The 15,420-nt window shown below is 40.1% G+C and overlaps 3 protein-coding genes across 6 annotated transcripts; 1 reads left to right on the forward strand and 2 right to left on the reverse strand.

The window, feature by feature from the left end:
* Positions 1–258: 258 nt before the first annotated feature.
* LOC121759492 lies at positions 259–5,136 on the reverse strand. 4 transcript variants are annotated; one of them, XR_006041669.1, is made up of 9 exons: positions 4,634–5,136; positions 4,487–4,547; positions 3,758–4,005; positions 2,731–2,935; positions 1,198–1,329; positions 1,020–1,117; positions 820–938; positions 417–634; positions 259–318 (listed from the first exon to the last, which is right to left on the reverse strand). XR_006041669.1 is itself a non-coding variant. In XM_042155088.1 (8 exons), the coding sequence occupies exons 1-8, from the start codon at positions 5,003–5,005 to the stop codon at positions 571–573; spliced, it is 1,299 nt and encodes a 432-aa protein (XP_042011022.1). In that variant the 5' UTR covers positions 5,006–5,136; the 3' UTR covers positions 259–570. The 4 variants fall into 4 exon arrangements, 2 of the variants coding, with proteins under 2 accessions (XP_042011022.1, XP_042011023.1); XR_006041668.1 differs by having other exon boundaries at positions 259–322; XM_042155088.1 differs by having other exon boundaries at positions 259–634.
* A 2,389-nt stretch (positions 5,137–7,525) lies between these two features.
* Positions 7,526–9,250, forward strand: LOC121759488 (CBL-interacting serine/threonine-protein kinase 12-like). The gene has a single exon (XM_042155084.1). It carries the CDS (start codon positions 7,628–7,630, stop codon positions 9,035–9,037), a length of 1,410 nt encoding a protein of 469 aa, XP_042011018.1. The 5' UTR covers positions 7,526–7,627; the 3' UTR covers positions 9,038–9,250.
* Positions 9,213–10,507, reverse strand: LOC121759489. Its single transcript, XM_042155085.1, has 2 exons — positions 10,294–10,507; positions 9,213–10,035 (listed from the first exon to the last, which is right to left on the reverse strand). The coding sequence occupies exon 2, from the start codon at positions 10,008–10,010 to the stop codon at positions 9,342–9,344; it is 669 nt and encodes a 222-aa protein (XP_042011019.1). The 5' UTR covers positions 10,011–10,035; positions 10,294–10,507; the 3' UTR covers positions 9,213–9,341.
* Positions 10,508–15,420: the final 4,913 nt, after the last annotated feature.

The following is a 15,420-nucleotide window of genomic DNA, read 5'->3' on the forward strand; positions in this document are numbered from 1 at the left end:
CCAGTTCACAATATAAAGTAGGACTTAGCATAAATTTTAAGAAATTGTTTATCTTTACGAAAATAAAGTTTGTGAAAAAAAAAGTAGGAGATATTTATTTACGATTTGGGACATAACTTAGAGGCAAAGAAAATAGAGGATTAAAAACGTGGTAGTGAGAGGCATGTTGACAATAGGTGGAAAGATCGCACTAAGGTAAAATAAATTAGTGGTAAACAACTAGCAATAGATAGTACTATAAAGTATGAGATTGGTTTATTTCTCAATCAAAAAAGAGGAGGAGACTTGCCTTTGATTCCATATCATCAATGAAGGCATCTGACTACAGACAGTGACATAAGATGGATTATAACCAAATTACAACTCATCATGACACAAAACACAAGAACAGCATTTCACACTACATGTTGATTTACCTGGGTGTTACAGTTCAGGTATATACGAACCATTAGTGCAACGTCGCCACCAAAATACTGGAAGGTAGGATTGATATCGATGGCCATGCATACAACGTATGTTCTTTACACAGAATACGGTCTTCAAATCTCTGTAACTATATGGGCAGCTTCATTATCTTCTGTCCGATTTTCTATCACTAGATCGTCTATCTTCTGCCTCCTTCCTTCGTTGTTGCCTGTCACAGAACCAAATTTGACTCGTTCAAATACCTAACTGCTAGAATATTGCAGAATGCAAATGCAGTGTAAATGTTGACTGTGCATACTTTGAAACTCAATCCCAAAACTAGAGCAGAATACCAAGATAAAAAAAAAGGTATGCGGAGCAACAGAACTACCAATTCTCGAAAGATAAACTTACGCAAATGCCGAGTATCCACTACCAGCTTTAGCAGCAGATAGGAGTGCAGCATGAGCACCAACAGCAGGAAGATTTTCTTGCCCTCCAGTGGTCAAAGAACTCTTTTGGTCAACATCCACCTGAAACCCATTACGATAAATCAATTATCTCAAACACATGATTCTCTTTAGAGCTGCAAATAATTTTCAATAGAACAAAACCTTATCCCATTTTGACTTTTTGTTCTGTCTACCATCCCGACCCATGCTTTCTGAAGTAGCTGATGGTATGTTTACTACACCAGAAACAGCAGTCAATCCTTAGAAGACAGGCTAAAATAAGAATGTAAACCACATGCGGTATTCGAAAGGGTAATATGCTGAAGAGTAAGACGGGTACCTGGAGTTGGTATGTTGATTTTTGGTGTAGGGAGAGCATTCCCTGGCTGTACTCCTCCAGGAGTGAACTCTAACTTCTGACTTTTTTTCCTTTCTTGCTCTTTCCTTTCGAATTCCCTTCTCATGTCAGCTTCTAATTAGCACAATTAAAAGGCGAATATCAGAACATATAATGATTGTTTTTCCCTCAGAAAAATGGTAATTAAAATTAATTCTATAAATTAAACAGTATCTGTACAATTAGCCAGCAAAATTCAAAATAATTACTGACAAGTAACAACAAAAGTTAGCAAAGAAATAATACATAAAGAAACCCTAAGTATATCTCAGATCCACCATTGAATAAGCAGAATGGACTTCCTTTTTCTGATACTTTAGAAAGACCGTTTGTGATTGTGGCATGCAAAAATCTCTCAAACCAACAACGATGTCAAGTGGAAAAGAATCTTCTGATAAATTCACCCATCACAAGTTTATTTGCTAATAGTGTATACAAGCAATGATTAATTCCAAAAGTTATTAGGTGATAACTATGCTCATGGTAATAGGGGTGCGTTAAAATGCTAACTTTTCTTAAATTGCTAACTTGCTAACTCATCAACGTAGTGTATTAAAAATGTCAACACGATCACATTAAAATGTCAACTCATGTTTGTGTTGACATTTTAACAAATTGTGTTGACATTTAAATATCAATGTTAACACAATGTATTAAAATATCAACATAAGTTTATATTGTCATTTCAGTATCATCGTGTGGACATTTTTAATACACTGTGTTGACAAGTTAGCAAAGGATCACACCCCCATGGTAATATAGGTGCATGTACAAGCTTATTAGTTTATACTCATGGTACAGAGTGATTTTGTAAATGCACTTAAGAACCATTAATAAAATTTATCAGAGAACAAATCAGAAAACATCGAAAGAAACAATTAATCCTGCCTCCTACACAAAAATATAATATCTGTGCACCAATTTGCATAATGAATATATGTGGCAGACACACATCAAAACTATGATTCTTTTGCATGAGGGGAAGAATGAAACAGAAAAAATGAAATGAAAGTAATGCGCCCATCTCAGGGGAACTGGATCCAGTAATAAAGGGCAAATGCAGCTGTGGAGAAAAAACAATTCGTTCAGACCAAAAACTAAAGCTCTAGAAATGGTTCTTTGTGTGCTTGAATTTTCATATCAAACTAGCCCCTTGAACATAATTAACATATTCTCAGAGGCAAACCCTTGAAACACAACGAAAATTTCAGGCTGGAAAAATTGGCAAGTTTAAACCTGCAAACATCTAGAAGTTGATGCATCAGATAAAATCAAAAAGATATAATCCAAATAAATCTGGATCTAAATAAACATCAAACAACTGAGAGAAAAGGAGGCACTAAACACATTCCAACACAAACCTCAAACAGACAAAGGTGGTCTTTTGTGGGAAAGATATCATTTAAATTCTAAGTTTTCATGACAGCTAACAAAGGGAATACATGTAAGCTAAATCCGGGAAATCAGCAATCAAACCTATTTCATCGTAGAAGTCACTCTTGTCATATCCATGTGGGTCAAATACATCTTTACTGAAGCAGGATCCTATCTGATCAATATCTTGGTAAGTCACAGCATGCAGCAGGAAATCAGGATTTCGATATTCCTTTCTATTCCGCACCTCTGCATTAAAGCTTCTTCCAGTAGTCTTCTTTAGAGCAAGAAACCTACTAATCTTCTCCTGAAGCAACAAATCAGAAAGAAAATTTTAGATTTGAATGAAAGCTGATACGAGAATATTCTGCAGCATAACATAAGTAACTGTAACACTAACGTACCAAAATGTGAGAACATTCTACACATTAATATATTGATTTTTCAATCACACGTCACACCCCTTCTTTGCCTAGGTGTCTTAATTTCAGCATTATCAGCACAATGCTCTATTCCAAAATGAAATATGCTTGAGTGGAACAGAGAATCTAAAAAAAATCGAAGCCACATTCCAGATAACCTTTAGACCATGTTTGACATAATTCAAGGTAAGAGATAAACCAGTAAAGTGTTCATGATTCCGACACTAACCGACCAGAAGCTTAGTACGCTAAATCACAACTAATCACTTCATACCTATTGGTCCATGTTGCAGTAATTTATATATTTTGCTACTCTATCAATGCTTACTTGAGATTTATTTATTTTTCAATATCGACTATATAAAAGCATCCTCTTTTATGTAGCTTTACTTATTCAATGTGATGAAACTAATGCTCAAATGTAGCTATACCATTTCAGAATATACAGCTAAGTTCTAACTAATGCTCAAATGTCAGGCTCTTGCAGAGCATCAAATAATCACAATGTTGAAAAGTTGACCACTCCAGGTATATGAATTATGAATTTGAAAAACTGAGACCCTACGCAATTTTGAAATTTATGCTTTAACATTATGGCCAAGTATACAATGAACCAAGATGACTATACAGTAAAGGCTTAGTTTTTGTCATATTTCAAAATGAAGTAGTGGTTTTATTGAAGTTTTTTCTTCAGTTAGAGCGCTTACTTGCAGTTCTTCTGAGCATTTGGACTTGGGAGGTGGGGGCAGAAATTTATCTAATGGATCAATATTTTTTTGATCCTCAACAGAAACCATAACAGCATCCTCAGTCCCTGCAGCTTCTGATTCATTTGTAGCATAATCCATGGCATTTGTTTCAGGCTGATCTGGTTCCAATGATTGTGGGGTAGCAGCTTGAGTACTAGGCGTTGGAAGCCGCGCCATACCTGGTGATTTTTTTTCTAGTGATTCACCTAAAGCACAAGCAGTGATTGTAAAAACTCTTGCAAACTAAAGAAACTTTAAAATGTTAGTATTTCGCTTTCATGTAAAAGGACCTTAAGTGTTCGAACACCACAGTCTGTGCTTTCATGTAAAAGGACCTTAAATCTTCATACACCACAGTCAGTGGCTCATAGTAAATTTATATGTATATAATGAACAGCATGATTATCACATTGTTTTCGGTCTTAATATGTGGGGGGCAGAAGTTATAACTATGACTATCAAGAACACACAAAAGAATACAGCTAATGCACTATCAAGGAGTATTGAGGCTCTTAACCATTTGATGTATCAGTACACCATCCGTTCAAACAATATTGGGTTGAAGATTTCTAATTTGCTACTAATTATAAACTACTATGCCAGAATCCTATAAATGCCATCGACTTCTACACAATTTTATGCAAGAAAATTAAGATAAATACAGAAGCAACGTGAGAAGACAAGTACCATCACTGCTTTGAAGTTGCTCCCCATACATTACTCGTCCAGTTGCCTTTATTTGACCTTCCTGCAATTATACAAGTTAACAACCAAATTCCAAAAAAAATAAAGTAATAGAGAGAAGAAAAACAATCACGCCATAAACATAAGAACCTCTGCTTCTGGAGACATCGCGCCCTCTTCATGACCATAATCCACAATAGTCGGCCGACTCTTTTGGCTCTGACCATTATTCAAATCCGAACCGAACTGCTGCGCTTGCAGCCGCTCTTGGGGCGAGAAGATCGTTTGCTGTGGAGTGGCGGAAGCTGGAGGAGTGTAGCTGTTGAATCGACCACTCTCTTCCTTGCTGTAATCTGCAATACCATCGTTATCGTTCACGGCGACGGCATCCGACGCCGGAAGGGGAATTCCACCTTCATCGATATTTTCTACTTCCTCGTCGACTTCTTCCATCTCATCATCTTCGTCGCCGTACATCGAGAGCAACGCTATGCCCTCTGAAGGTTTCTTCTCGGATGCCATTCCCCCAAAATTGAAACCTAATGTGATTTTCCCCTCTTTCGGCTGAACCAAACTATATCCCTCGCGATCCAATTAGAGAAAGAAATTGAGGATTTGTGAAATTAGGGTTCAAAATTCAAATTGTATAGAGCAATTGTATAGGACTATAGGTTATAAGGAGTAAATATTTTGAGGGAAAAATAATTAATCGATCAGTTATGCTAATTTAAAAAAATTACTTGTTCTTAAAGCATCAGCAATGGCGCCCGTCTCGGCGGAATTCCGACCGGCGTGCCTGAATTCCACGGCGGACGTCCACCATTGTATACGTCCGCCGTGGAATTCCATGGTACGCACGAATACGGAATTCCGCCGAGGACACCGCAGTTCCGCGACGTTATGCGGAATTCCGTCGCGGCGGGCGTGCGGACGTCCGTCATTGCGTTGACTCCCACGGACGCCCGCGCAGAATTCTCGTTTATTGCATTAAATTTTTTAATTATTGAAGACAAGCTCATATTCGGCTCCAGAACGATATTATTGAAGAAGTATGGCAGCGGAGGGGTATTCGTTGATGTAGTTTTTAATTATTGAAATGTTTTTTTAATTTGTTGAAATGTACTTTTCTTTTTTTTATTCAATGGAATTTTTTTCCTATTTGTGTCGAAATTTTAATTCCATAAATTGTTTAATTTGTCAATTTGTGGTTTTTTTAATTGTGGGAAGTCCTTCGGGAAGTCCTTGGGGATGTCCGTCACTGTGCAGTGGAAAGTTCTTATAACGTGGCAATGCAGTGGGAAGTCCGTATGACATGACAGGAGGTGTTTTTGAGAATTCCGCGGGAATTCAACGGCACTGCTGATGCTCTTAAGATAGTTAAATGGTTGGTTTTAATTATGGGGCGTATATATTTTGAGAAAAATAATTTAGCTGAGAGAATTATACGGGTTTGAGTTGTTTTCAGGACAAGTAAATAGACCCCGTTTTGGTTTACTAACTAGTATTTCCTTTGTTTTTTAAAGAATTTAGAAATTTTCTATTTTAAAATGTTGCTAATTTTTCTCAATATATTGATTAAAATGTGAAAAAAACAACAATTAATGTAATTGGTATAATAATGATAAAAATAAATAACTAAAGAATGATTTGTTTAGTGGTATAATATAGTTTATATATTTATATATTAGTAGTAGTAGTAGTATTATTTTGTATAATAGTTGTTATTCTAATAGATGTAGTATAATTTATATACATAAAATTATTATTTGTGAATATATTCTTAATAGATAAGAATAAAAAATTATTGAGTAATATGATTTGTATATATATAAATAATTATTCATATTATAGTTATCGCTAGATTAATACAATTTGTATAATAATTATTCTTTTAATGTGTATAATGGTATTTATTAGTTAACATACATATAAACTTATACACAAACAAATCGATAATGATAAAGAATTAAAGAATAATACTTTATCTAATTATAGTTGTTAAGTTATAATAATAGAAGATAGTCAAGATATAAACTAATATAAACAAAGATGATGGAGATGTATCATGTAGTTATAAATAAGGAGTTTTATCTCACATTAAAAGAAATAGCAACACATTCAAGAACATGTAGTTATAAAAGGGAATAATCCAATACACTATCTTTCAACCCAAAGCCTCAAGTCTAACATTAATGTAAATTGTAACTTATAAGTTGTGACTTGTAGTCTCGTTGAAATAAACACTAAAATGAGAAGAAAAAAAATTGAACCGCCGAACCGACCCAGAACAGGCGGTTTTGAACCGCCCCATGAACCGCCGATTTTTTGAACCGGAACCCTTGACGAGCCGGTTCAGGTTCATAAAAATGTTGAATCGTGAACCTCCGATTTCGAACCAGAACTGGCGGTTTTTGAACTGTGTGCATGCCTACCCCCGCCCACATAATTCCTCACATGATTGGTTCGCACCCCGCATGTGGTATGCTCGCGTTGCAGGAGATCATCGTTATGCGGGCATGCGGTTGATAACCGCCGCAACAAACTAGGCTTCCGTCCCTCCGTAGGGCGGCACTTATTTTTAAATAGAATAAATTCATTTAAATTAATTATATCATTAATTATTTGTTTGCTTGTTTGATCAAATTGCTTCAATTATTTTTTAAAATAAGTATGCCACTAAAATAGTCTAAATAAAAATTTTATGATTAACTCACATAAGATTTCGATTTGGTTAGAGATAATTCTGATTTGTGCGAAAGTTAGTTTTTTAAAACCTACAGGAACATATATATTTTTACGATTTTTAAAATCAATACCCCCAATATAAGATACCTAAATTTTTGAATTATATACATGTACATTTATTATTATTCATTTCGTTATACAATAAAATGAATTTATTTCCACACAAATTTATGGTTAGTAATCATAGATTCAAGAATTTAATTAGATTCAACTTTCCTACTATAATTTTTTAAAAAAATTCAAACTTTTATAAAGACCTCAAAAAAATGAGAGGGCATAAACAGAAGAGAGGTGAATTCATCTACGCAATCGGGCCCTCACACCGCCTATACATATTAAGCGGGCCCGCAAAATCTGCTGAGGAAAAAGATCTCATTCTGCAATCGGCGAGCTTGTTCCATGGCAGCCGCGGCCGCCGAGGCGACGAACGCCGCCGCCAAGCACAAAGAGATCAAAGGCCTCCTCCTCGGCCGCTACGAGGTCGGCAAGCTCCTCGGCCACGGCACCTTCGCCAAGGTCTACCACGCGCGCAACGTCAAGACCAACGAGAGCGTCGCGATCAAGGTCATCGACAAGGAGAAGATCGTCAAGCTCAGCCTCACTGCGCAAGTCAAGCGCGAGATCTCCATCCTCCGCCGTGTCCGCCACCCTAACATCGTCCAATTGTTCGAGGTCATGGCCACGAAAACGAAGATCTACTTCGTCATGGAATACGTCAAGGGCGGCGAGCTCTTCAGCAAGGTCGCCAAAGGTCGATTGAAGGAGGAAGTCGCGAGGAAATACTTCCAGCAGCTCATCTCCGCCATCGCCTTCTGCCACGCGCGCGGCGTCTACCACCGCGATCTGAAGCCGGAAAACATCCTCCTCGACGAGGAAGGGAATCTGAAGGTCTCCGATTTCGGATTGAGCGCGATTTCCGAGCAGATCAAGCAGGACGGATTATTCCACACATTCTGCGGCACGCCGGCGTACGTCGCGCCGGAGGTGCTCGGGAGGAAGGGGTATAACGGTCAGAATGTCGATATATGGAGCTGCGGCGTCGTTTTGTTCGTTTTGATGTCAGGATACCTCCCCTTCCACGACCAGAACGTGATGGCGATGTATAAGCGGATTTACAAAGGGGATTTCAAGTGCCCAAGGTGGTTCTCCCCCGAATTGTACCGATTGGTGACTCGTATGCTCGATGCCAATCCGGAAACGAGGATCACGATCCCGGAGATTATGAACAACAGGTGGTTCAAGAGGGGGTTTAAGCACGTCAGATTCTACATTGAGGATGATAAAATGTGCAGCGTTAACGACGAAGACGTGTTCGAGGATTGCCTCTCCGAGCTATCGCAGTGGGAATCAAACTCTGACCTGGAGACCAGGAGGAAGCCGCCTAGCTTGAACGCTTTCGACATAATCTCCTTCTCGCGTGGCTTTGATTTGTCAGGACTGTTTGAGGAAGGAGGCGCGAACAGTGGCACGCGATTTGTGACGGCTGCGTCGGTTTCCACCGTTATATCAAAGCTGGAGGAGATCGCAAGTGTTGTGAGCTTTACACTTAGGAAGAAGGATTTCAGAGTGAGCCTTGAGGGGTCGAGGGATGGTGTGAAGGGGCCGTTGACAATTGTGGCTGAGATATTCGAATTGACGCCGTTGTTGAGAGTGGTTGAGGTGATGAGAAAGGGAGGTGACAGATTAGAATATGAGGAATTCTGTAACAAAATATTGAGGCCTGGATTGCTCACCATGGGAATTGCTAAGGATTCTAAACCTTCAACTGATTTAGATTCCGACTGTGAATACAGTGACTCACAAGGGTAAAGGTAGCATTTTGCTATGTTTTCTTGGTTTAATCCTAGAGTTAGATGGAGATCAGATGTAAGCTCCATCACAGAAGATGAAGTAGGCCATGTAAAATCCTCTAGAGAAAGAAAGCACTGCACGGCTTAATTGTTTGATGTAATCCTTCAATAATTCTGTATGTAACAACACCCACTTTCCTTGTAAATAATACTTCATTGTCATTTTTTTGAAGATTTGTATTTGATAAACACAAGACATTTCAAGGTGATTTACTGATGAAAATCAAGATCCTCATTTTACAAAGAGTTAACAAGTGAGAGAACTAACTAGGATCAGAGTGCTTATGCCCCTGCTTCTTATGTTTCTTCTCAGCCTTTTTCTTACTCTTACTCCCTCCAGCTGCCTTTCTGCTGCTGCCTCCTTCGCTTCCGCTTCCCTTTTGCCTGTTCCTCCCGGACGTGCCCTTGCCCTTCTGCTCGACCCTGTGCCTATCGTTCTTGCTCGCTGCAAAATGATCATCAGATGTGCAGGGCGGATCGTACACATCTGGCCCCCATGAAACCCGGCATTCCTCTGCTGGCCTTCCTTCTTTCTCGCGACTTCCTCTTAGGGCCGAAACCAGATTCAGTTCAGCTGTTGGTGTGTTTATTGGTTCGTGTCTGCGTGCTTCATTCTTCACCAATATTCGATCTTCTAATATATCCTCCTCTTCTTCCTCCTCATTGTCACTGCATGGGTCAGATTTTACATACCCCATTTGAGCCAATAATGCTTCTTCAGATAAATCAACTTCATCTTCTTCGTCATCTTCTTCGTCCTCCTCGGTGTGATAGCTATCTACACTATTTTTCCCATTATTGATCGTAAGCTGAAGCGGTATGCTTGTTCTTAGCTCGTCTACTCTATCATCACCATCATATCCGGAAGAAGCACTACTGTAACACATAGCTTTCGAATTTTCGGATGTACAGCAAATGGAAATATCCTCCATTTACAATCAACAATATGAATTATATCTGAAAAATGCACAGAAAAAAATGAATGCAAACATAAAACAGATAGGCTTAACAAAGAGAAAACAATCATAACAATACTGGAACAACAGATCTCAACATTTTACGATTGCGATCAGTTATATCGACAAGGGGACGATTAGATTACCTCAAATCGTTTGCAAATAAAAAAAAAATGGGATGCAATAACTGTTTCTGAGAAACTATGCAATCAAAATTATCCAAAAAACTGCAATATGACTATCAATCATCATCACTCACCTAGTTTACTGACTCTGGCTGCAGATAACACTGGATAATTAAGATCGGGAGGATGGTAACAACTACTTGGAGATCGAGATTCAGAGAGAAAACCTAGAAATGAATAATAGCCCCAAATAGGATAGTGTGTGGAGTGGATGGCTTCGTCGTTCTAGGAAATGTTAGTGGGCCTTTCTTGGTGGAGAAGATTATAAGTAGGCCCATTCATATCTATCTTCTCTTCTTCCCTTAAATAATGATTAGAAAAGCTGATTCCAAACATTATCCATATTTATACTGACTCAATTAGTCACCAGCATGTCAGCATCTGAAATCTAATCATATGGTACATCAACAACCTAATTATAAAGAGCCAACTACATTTATACTATTATTCTTGATTCAATCATTTGTATTCTTCAATTTCAATTTGATTTTGTCTTCCTCAATTTCAGCTTAGTTTAGAGCATCTCCAATAGGTTAGGACGTCAAATAGCCCTCAAATAGCCTTCACACTGCCACATCATCAGCACTACAATTCTCCTGCCACATCAGCTTGCCACATAAACTGGACATCAAATAGCCCTCACATAGCCTTCACACTACCTATACACATCACTAATAACAATCATATAATTTAATTTACACTCGTATCAACATACGGAATTTAATTTACGAGACAAATACGGAAAATTCGAATAATAATATTAAAATTTAAAAAGTACATTAATTTTTTTAAAAAAAGTACAATAATTAAAAAAAATACATTTAAAAAATTACATAAATTTGCATAAAAACTAACGCCTTGCAATCCTCCGCGCCCACAACTCTTCAACTAAATCCTTTTGCAGTCGAATATGAGCTTCCGTCTGACGCATGTCGGCATGTGCTTGGAGGAGGGCTTCTTCATCGTGCGGTACCCCACCTCGTACGTTGGCGGTGGTGACGCCGTGGCTTGGACCTGCTTCATTATCGTCGGTGGCTCAATCAGTCAGTTGTACACCTTCATCTTCGACGATCATGTTGTGCATGATAATACAGGCGTACATTATATCAGCAATGCAGTCGACATGCCACAAACGCGTTGGTCCCTTAACTGCAGCCCATCGAGCTTGAAGCACACCAAATGCGCGCTCCACGTCCTTTCGCGCCGACTCCTGCCGCGTCGCAAAGTAGGCCTTCTTCGGATCTGATGCGCACCGGATCGTCTTCACAAAGACGGGCCACCTAGGGTATATCCCATCCGCCAAGTAGTAGCCCATATCATGCTGGTTGCCGTTGGCGACAAAACTGATGGCCGGACCGACGCCCTGGCACTGCTCGTTGAAAAGGGGCGACGAGTTGAGGACGTTTAGGTCGTTGTTCGAACCAGCTATCCCAAAATACGCATGCCAAATCCACAACCGGTAATCAGCCACGGCCTCGAGGATCATCGTGGGATTTTTTTCCCTTGTAGCCGGTCGTGTAAAACCCCTTCCAGGCAGCGGGACAGTTCTTCCATTCCCAATGCATACAATCTATGCTGCCTAGCATTCCCGGGAACCCGTGCTGATCCCCGTGCAACGCGCGTATATATAGTGTTTTCGAAAAATAAAAAAAAAATTAAATTCGACGCCGGTTTGGCGCCGATCCGGGACGCACAATGGCGCCCGTGAGGATCGGCGTCGGAACCGGCGTCAGCGCGGGAATCGGCATGGCGACGCCGATTTTGACGCCGATTTCGCCGACGCCGGTTCCAATGGTTCGGCGTCAAACCGGCGTCGGCGAAAAATTGGCGTCGCGGTGGTGACGCCGGTTATTGGAGATGCTCTTAAGTCCTCGAATCTGAAATAATTTTGGGACGGAACTATCGCACGTGGGATCAATTCGATGATTGAATTTGAATATAATTTTTAGTTACATGTGGGGTCGGCCAACTCTACGCGTGCAAAGACACGGAAGATGAGATTGGCTGAGAAACTCAACGTAGGCAACATGCACGCTTTCCTAGCCCGATGACCCCCTCCCAACAAGCCATTTTCACCACGCCGCGCTGCTTTTCCAAACCTCTTTTGCGGCTCGTTGAGGTTGTAACCTTTTATTTAGTAAGTATCATTTCAACCTTCTAACTCTAAATTGAATTCCTAATAAAATATTTTCTTTCTACATCATCTTAGTATGTTCACCATTAAATATCTCATTTTATTAAATTATTTTAGAAATTATATTCCACAAACTTTTTACCCTTGTTATTCTATACATTTTCTTCAAGTCTCACTGAGTAACATTTAATCACGGACAAAAAGGTGGTAACAAATTTATCTCGATAGCCTCCATATATGAGAAATACATGTATTCTTTCTATAGTTAATATATCTATTTTTCGATTTAGTTTGTAACAAGCGAGGGATAAAGAAGGGGCTAGAAACGTGTTTCTATATTTTGGATCGAGGTCTCAATAAATTAGATTTATGATTCAATTCGATGATGAATTGATGATCAAGTGTTTTGCACAATAATTAATTCAAAACATTGATAATTTTTAAAGTATTATAAGAAGAAAGTATTAGCGGCTCTACCCTATATATATTTCCAGCCTTTTTTTGGGAGGGGCATTCAATAGATTTCATAGTAAAGTCTATTTATATAACAAGGCAAATATTGTAAGCCTAAGAACATCCGCATCGGTGCTTGTGGGGAAGGACGGCGTCCGTGCCGTGGGCACGGCACCCCCGTCCGCCGCTGTGCTCTTGCCGACGGCACAGCGCTGCTCGATGCAAGTCTATTTATATAACAAGGCAAATACTGTAAACCTAAGGCCACCCGCTACGCGTTACGCAGGTGGCCCGTGTTTCGTTCCGCAGTGACGGAACCGGGACGGGACGCGTTGCAACGTCTCGTCCTGTCACCAGCCCGTCCCGCAGTGACCAATCGCGTGACGTCTCGCCATGCGCCGAGCCGACGTGGCGAGCTCCCAGGCGATGCGTGACGCCCACTCGTCGGCCCGCGAGTGGGATTCGTCACGCTGACGCAATAATTCATTTTTTTAAAAAAAATTCGAAATAAAAAAAAATAAATTGTGAAAACGGTAATGTTATCGTTTTTTATAGCCGTTTCCAATTTTTTTTTATTTTTTTACTCTATAAATACTCATAATTCATCCTCATTTCACACACAACTACACATCTATTCTTCCCAAATCATCTTCATTTCCTCTCTAATTTTCATCTCAAATCATCTCTCTTTTATTCTTCCCCCAAATTTAATCGATCTCATGGATCCATATGAGCAAATGCGTCAAATAATGGAAGAATCACTTGAAGAAGATCGACGTCGGGAAGCGGAGGAAGCCGGCCCGCCCCAAAGACGCTCCCGGACTTACATCCATCATAACCGGGAGGAAGTCGCCGCAAGGTTAGTCCGCGACTACTTCTGCGATAATCCGGTGTGGGGAGATACCTACTTCCGTCGCCGTTTCCGCATGCGGCGACCGCTATTTCTCCACGTCGCAAATACATTGGCGGGCCGGGAAGAGTTCTTCCAAGAAAGGTTCGACGCCGTCGGCCGTCCCAGCCACACGACACTACAGAAATGTACTGTAGCAATCCGTCAGTTTACGACTGGACAAATGGCGGATGTGTTCGACGAATAACTCCACATTGGAGATAGCATTGGGAGAATGTGCTTGCTCCAATTCTGCAAAGGCGTCCGGGCAGCCTTCACCGACGAATTTCTCCAGAATCCAAGCACGACAGATTGCCAGTTCCTGCTCCTCCTTCACGAACAAGTGCATGGCTTCCCCGGGATGCTTGGCAGCTCGACTGCATGCACTGGCAATGGAAGAATTGCCGGTGGCGTAGAGGGGGTCGTACACGAGCGGCCACAAAGGCACACACCCCACCGTTATACTCGAGGTCGTCGCCGACTATTGGCTATGGATCTGGCATGCGTACTTCGGGGTCCCCGGCTCGAACAACGACATAAACGTGCTCCAGCAATCTGACCTCTTCGCTGAAGTTTTGGATGGTAAAGCGTCGGCCATCAACTTCACCGCTAACAACCGGCTTTATAGAATGGGGTCTATCTTGCCGACGGTATCTACCCGAAGTGGCCAACCTTCGTGAAGACGTGCGCTAGGCCTGTGAACGCAAAGTAGGCGCTTTTTGCGCAGAAGCAGGAGGCTGCTCGGAAGGACGTGGAGCGGGCGTTCGGGGTTCTCCAAGCGCGCTTCAACATTATCAAAGCCCCGGCTCGTTCGTGGTTCATGGAGAACATGGTCGACATCATGTATACGTGCATAATCTTGCACAACATGATTGTCCAAGACGAAGGACCCGAGGCAGGAAATTGGTTCGACCCCGAAGCCCCCGGAAGCTCAACCGCCCACGCCCAACTCCAAGATGATCTAATGGAGCACATTTGGGCAAACTTTGGTGGAGGAAATTAAATTATGTATTTTAAAATTTTTTTAGGATTTTTAATTATATATTTTTTAATTTTTTACGAATTTTATGTTGTAATGTTATTTTATTTTTAATGAAGTGTGTTTTTATTAATTGAATTTGGTGAAAAAATAATAAAAAATGAAAGGGACGGAGAGTTGTAGGTTCCGTCCCTTAGTTAAGGGATGGAGTAAAAAAGTACAATGCGTCCCGCAAATAGTGTTTTAAGGGACAGTTAAGGGACGGTATAGTGGATGGCCTAAGAGCATCCACATTGGTGCTTGTTGGGAAGGGCGACGTCCGTGCCGTCGGCACTGCACCCCCCGTCCGCCGTTGTGTTCTTGCCCAAATATTCGGCCACGATTAGTGGGTTTTTTAAATTTTATAAATTTAATTATATAATTTTTAATTTTTAGGACTTTAATTATGAAATTTTTAATTTTTAGATTTTTAATTATGTAATTTTTAATTTTTAGTAATTAGTAATGGTATTTTGGGTATTTTTAATGCATTTTAATATTATGGAAATGTTTTTATTTAAATTGAATAATAGAATGGTGAGACCTTTGAACATGTCATTGCTGAAGAGCATGAATGTGGGTGTTGTACTTTTGGGGAAAAGCAGGAAGTAAAAAATGAATATAAGTGGGTCAGAGAAAGAGCATGGACGGGATGCTCTAATTAATTAGGCAATTTAAAAGAAAGCAAATAAACTATTTGTAGATTC

The sequence above is a fragment of the Salvia splendens genome, chromosome 12 (assembly GCF_004379255.2).
Source record: "Salvia splendens isolate huo1 chromosome 12, SspV2, whole genome shotgun sequence".
Classification (NCBI taxonomy): Eukaryota; Viridiplantae; Streptophyta; class Magnoliopsida; order Lamiales; family Lamiaceae; genus Salvia; species Salvia splendens.

What these genes read in the sequence shown, in the direction of transcription:
- LOC121759492 (XM_042155088.1), bottom strand. Translation starts at nt 5,005, where the DNA reads ATGGCATCCGAGAAGAAACCTTCAGAGGGCATAGCGTTGCTCTCGATG. An exon ending in AAAAGTCAAAATGGGATAAG is followed by an intron (nt 939 to 1,019) that starts GTTTTGTTCTAT and finishes AATGGGTTTCAG; the next exon opens with GTGGATGTTGACCAAAAGAG. An exon ending in AGTGGATACTCGGCATTTGC is followed by an intron (nt 635 to 819) that starts GTAAGTTTATCT and finishes GTTCTGTGACAG; the next exon opens with GCAACAACGAAGGAAGGAGG.
- LOC121759488 (XM_042155084.1), top strand. Translation starts at nt 7,628, where the DNA reads ATGGCAGCCGCGGCCGCCGAGGCGACGAACGCCGCCGCCAAGCACAAA.
- LOC121759489 (XM_042155085.1), bottom strand. Translation starts at nt 10,010, where the DNA reads ATGGAGGATATTTCCATTTGCTGTACATCCGAAAATTCGAAAGCTATG.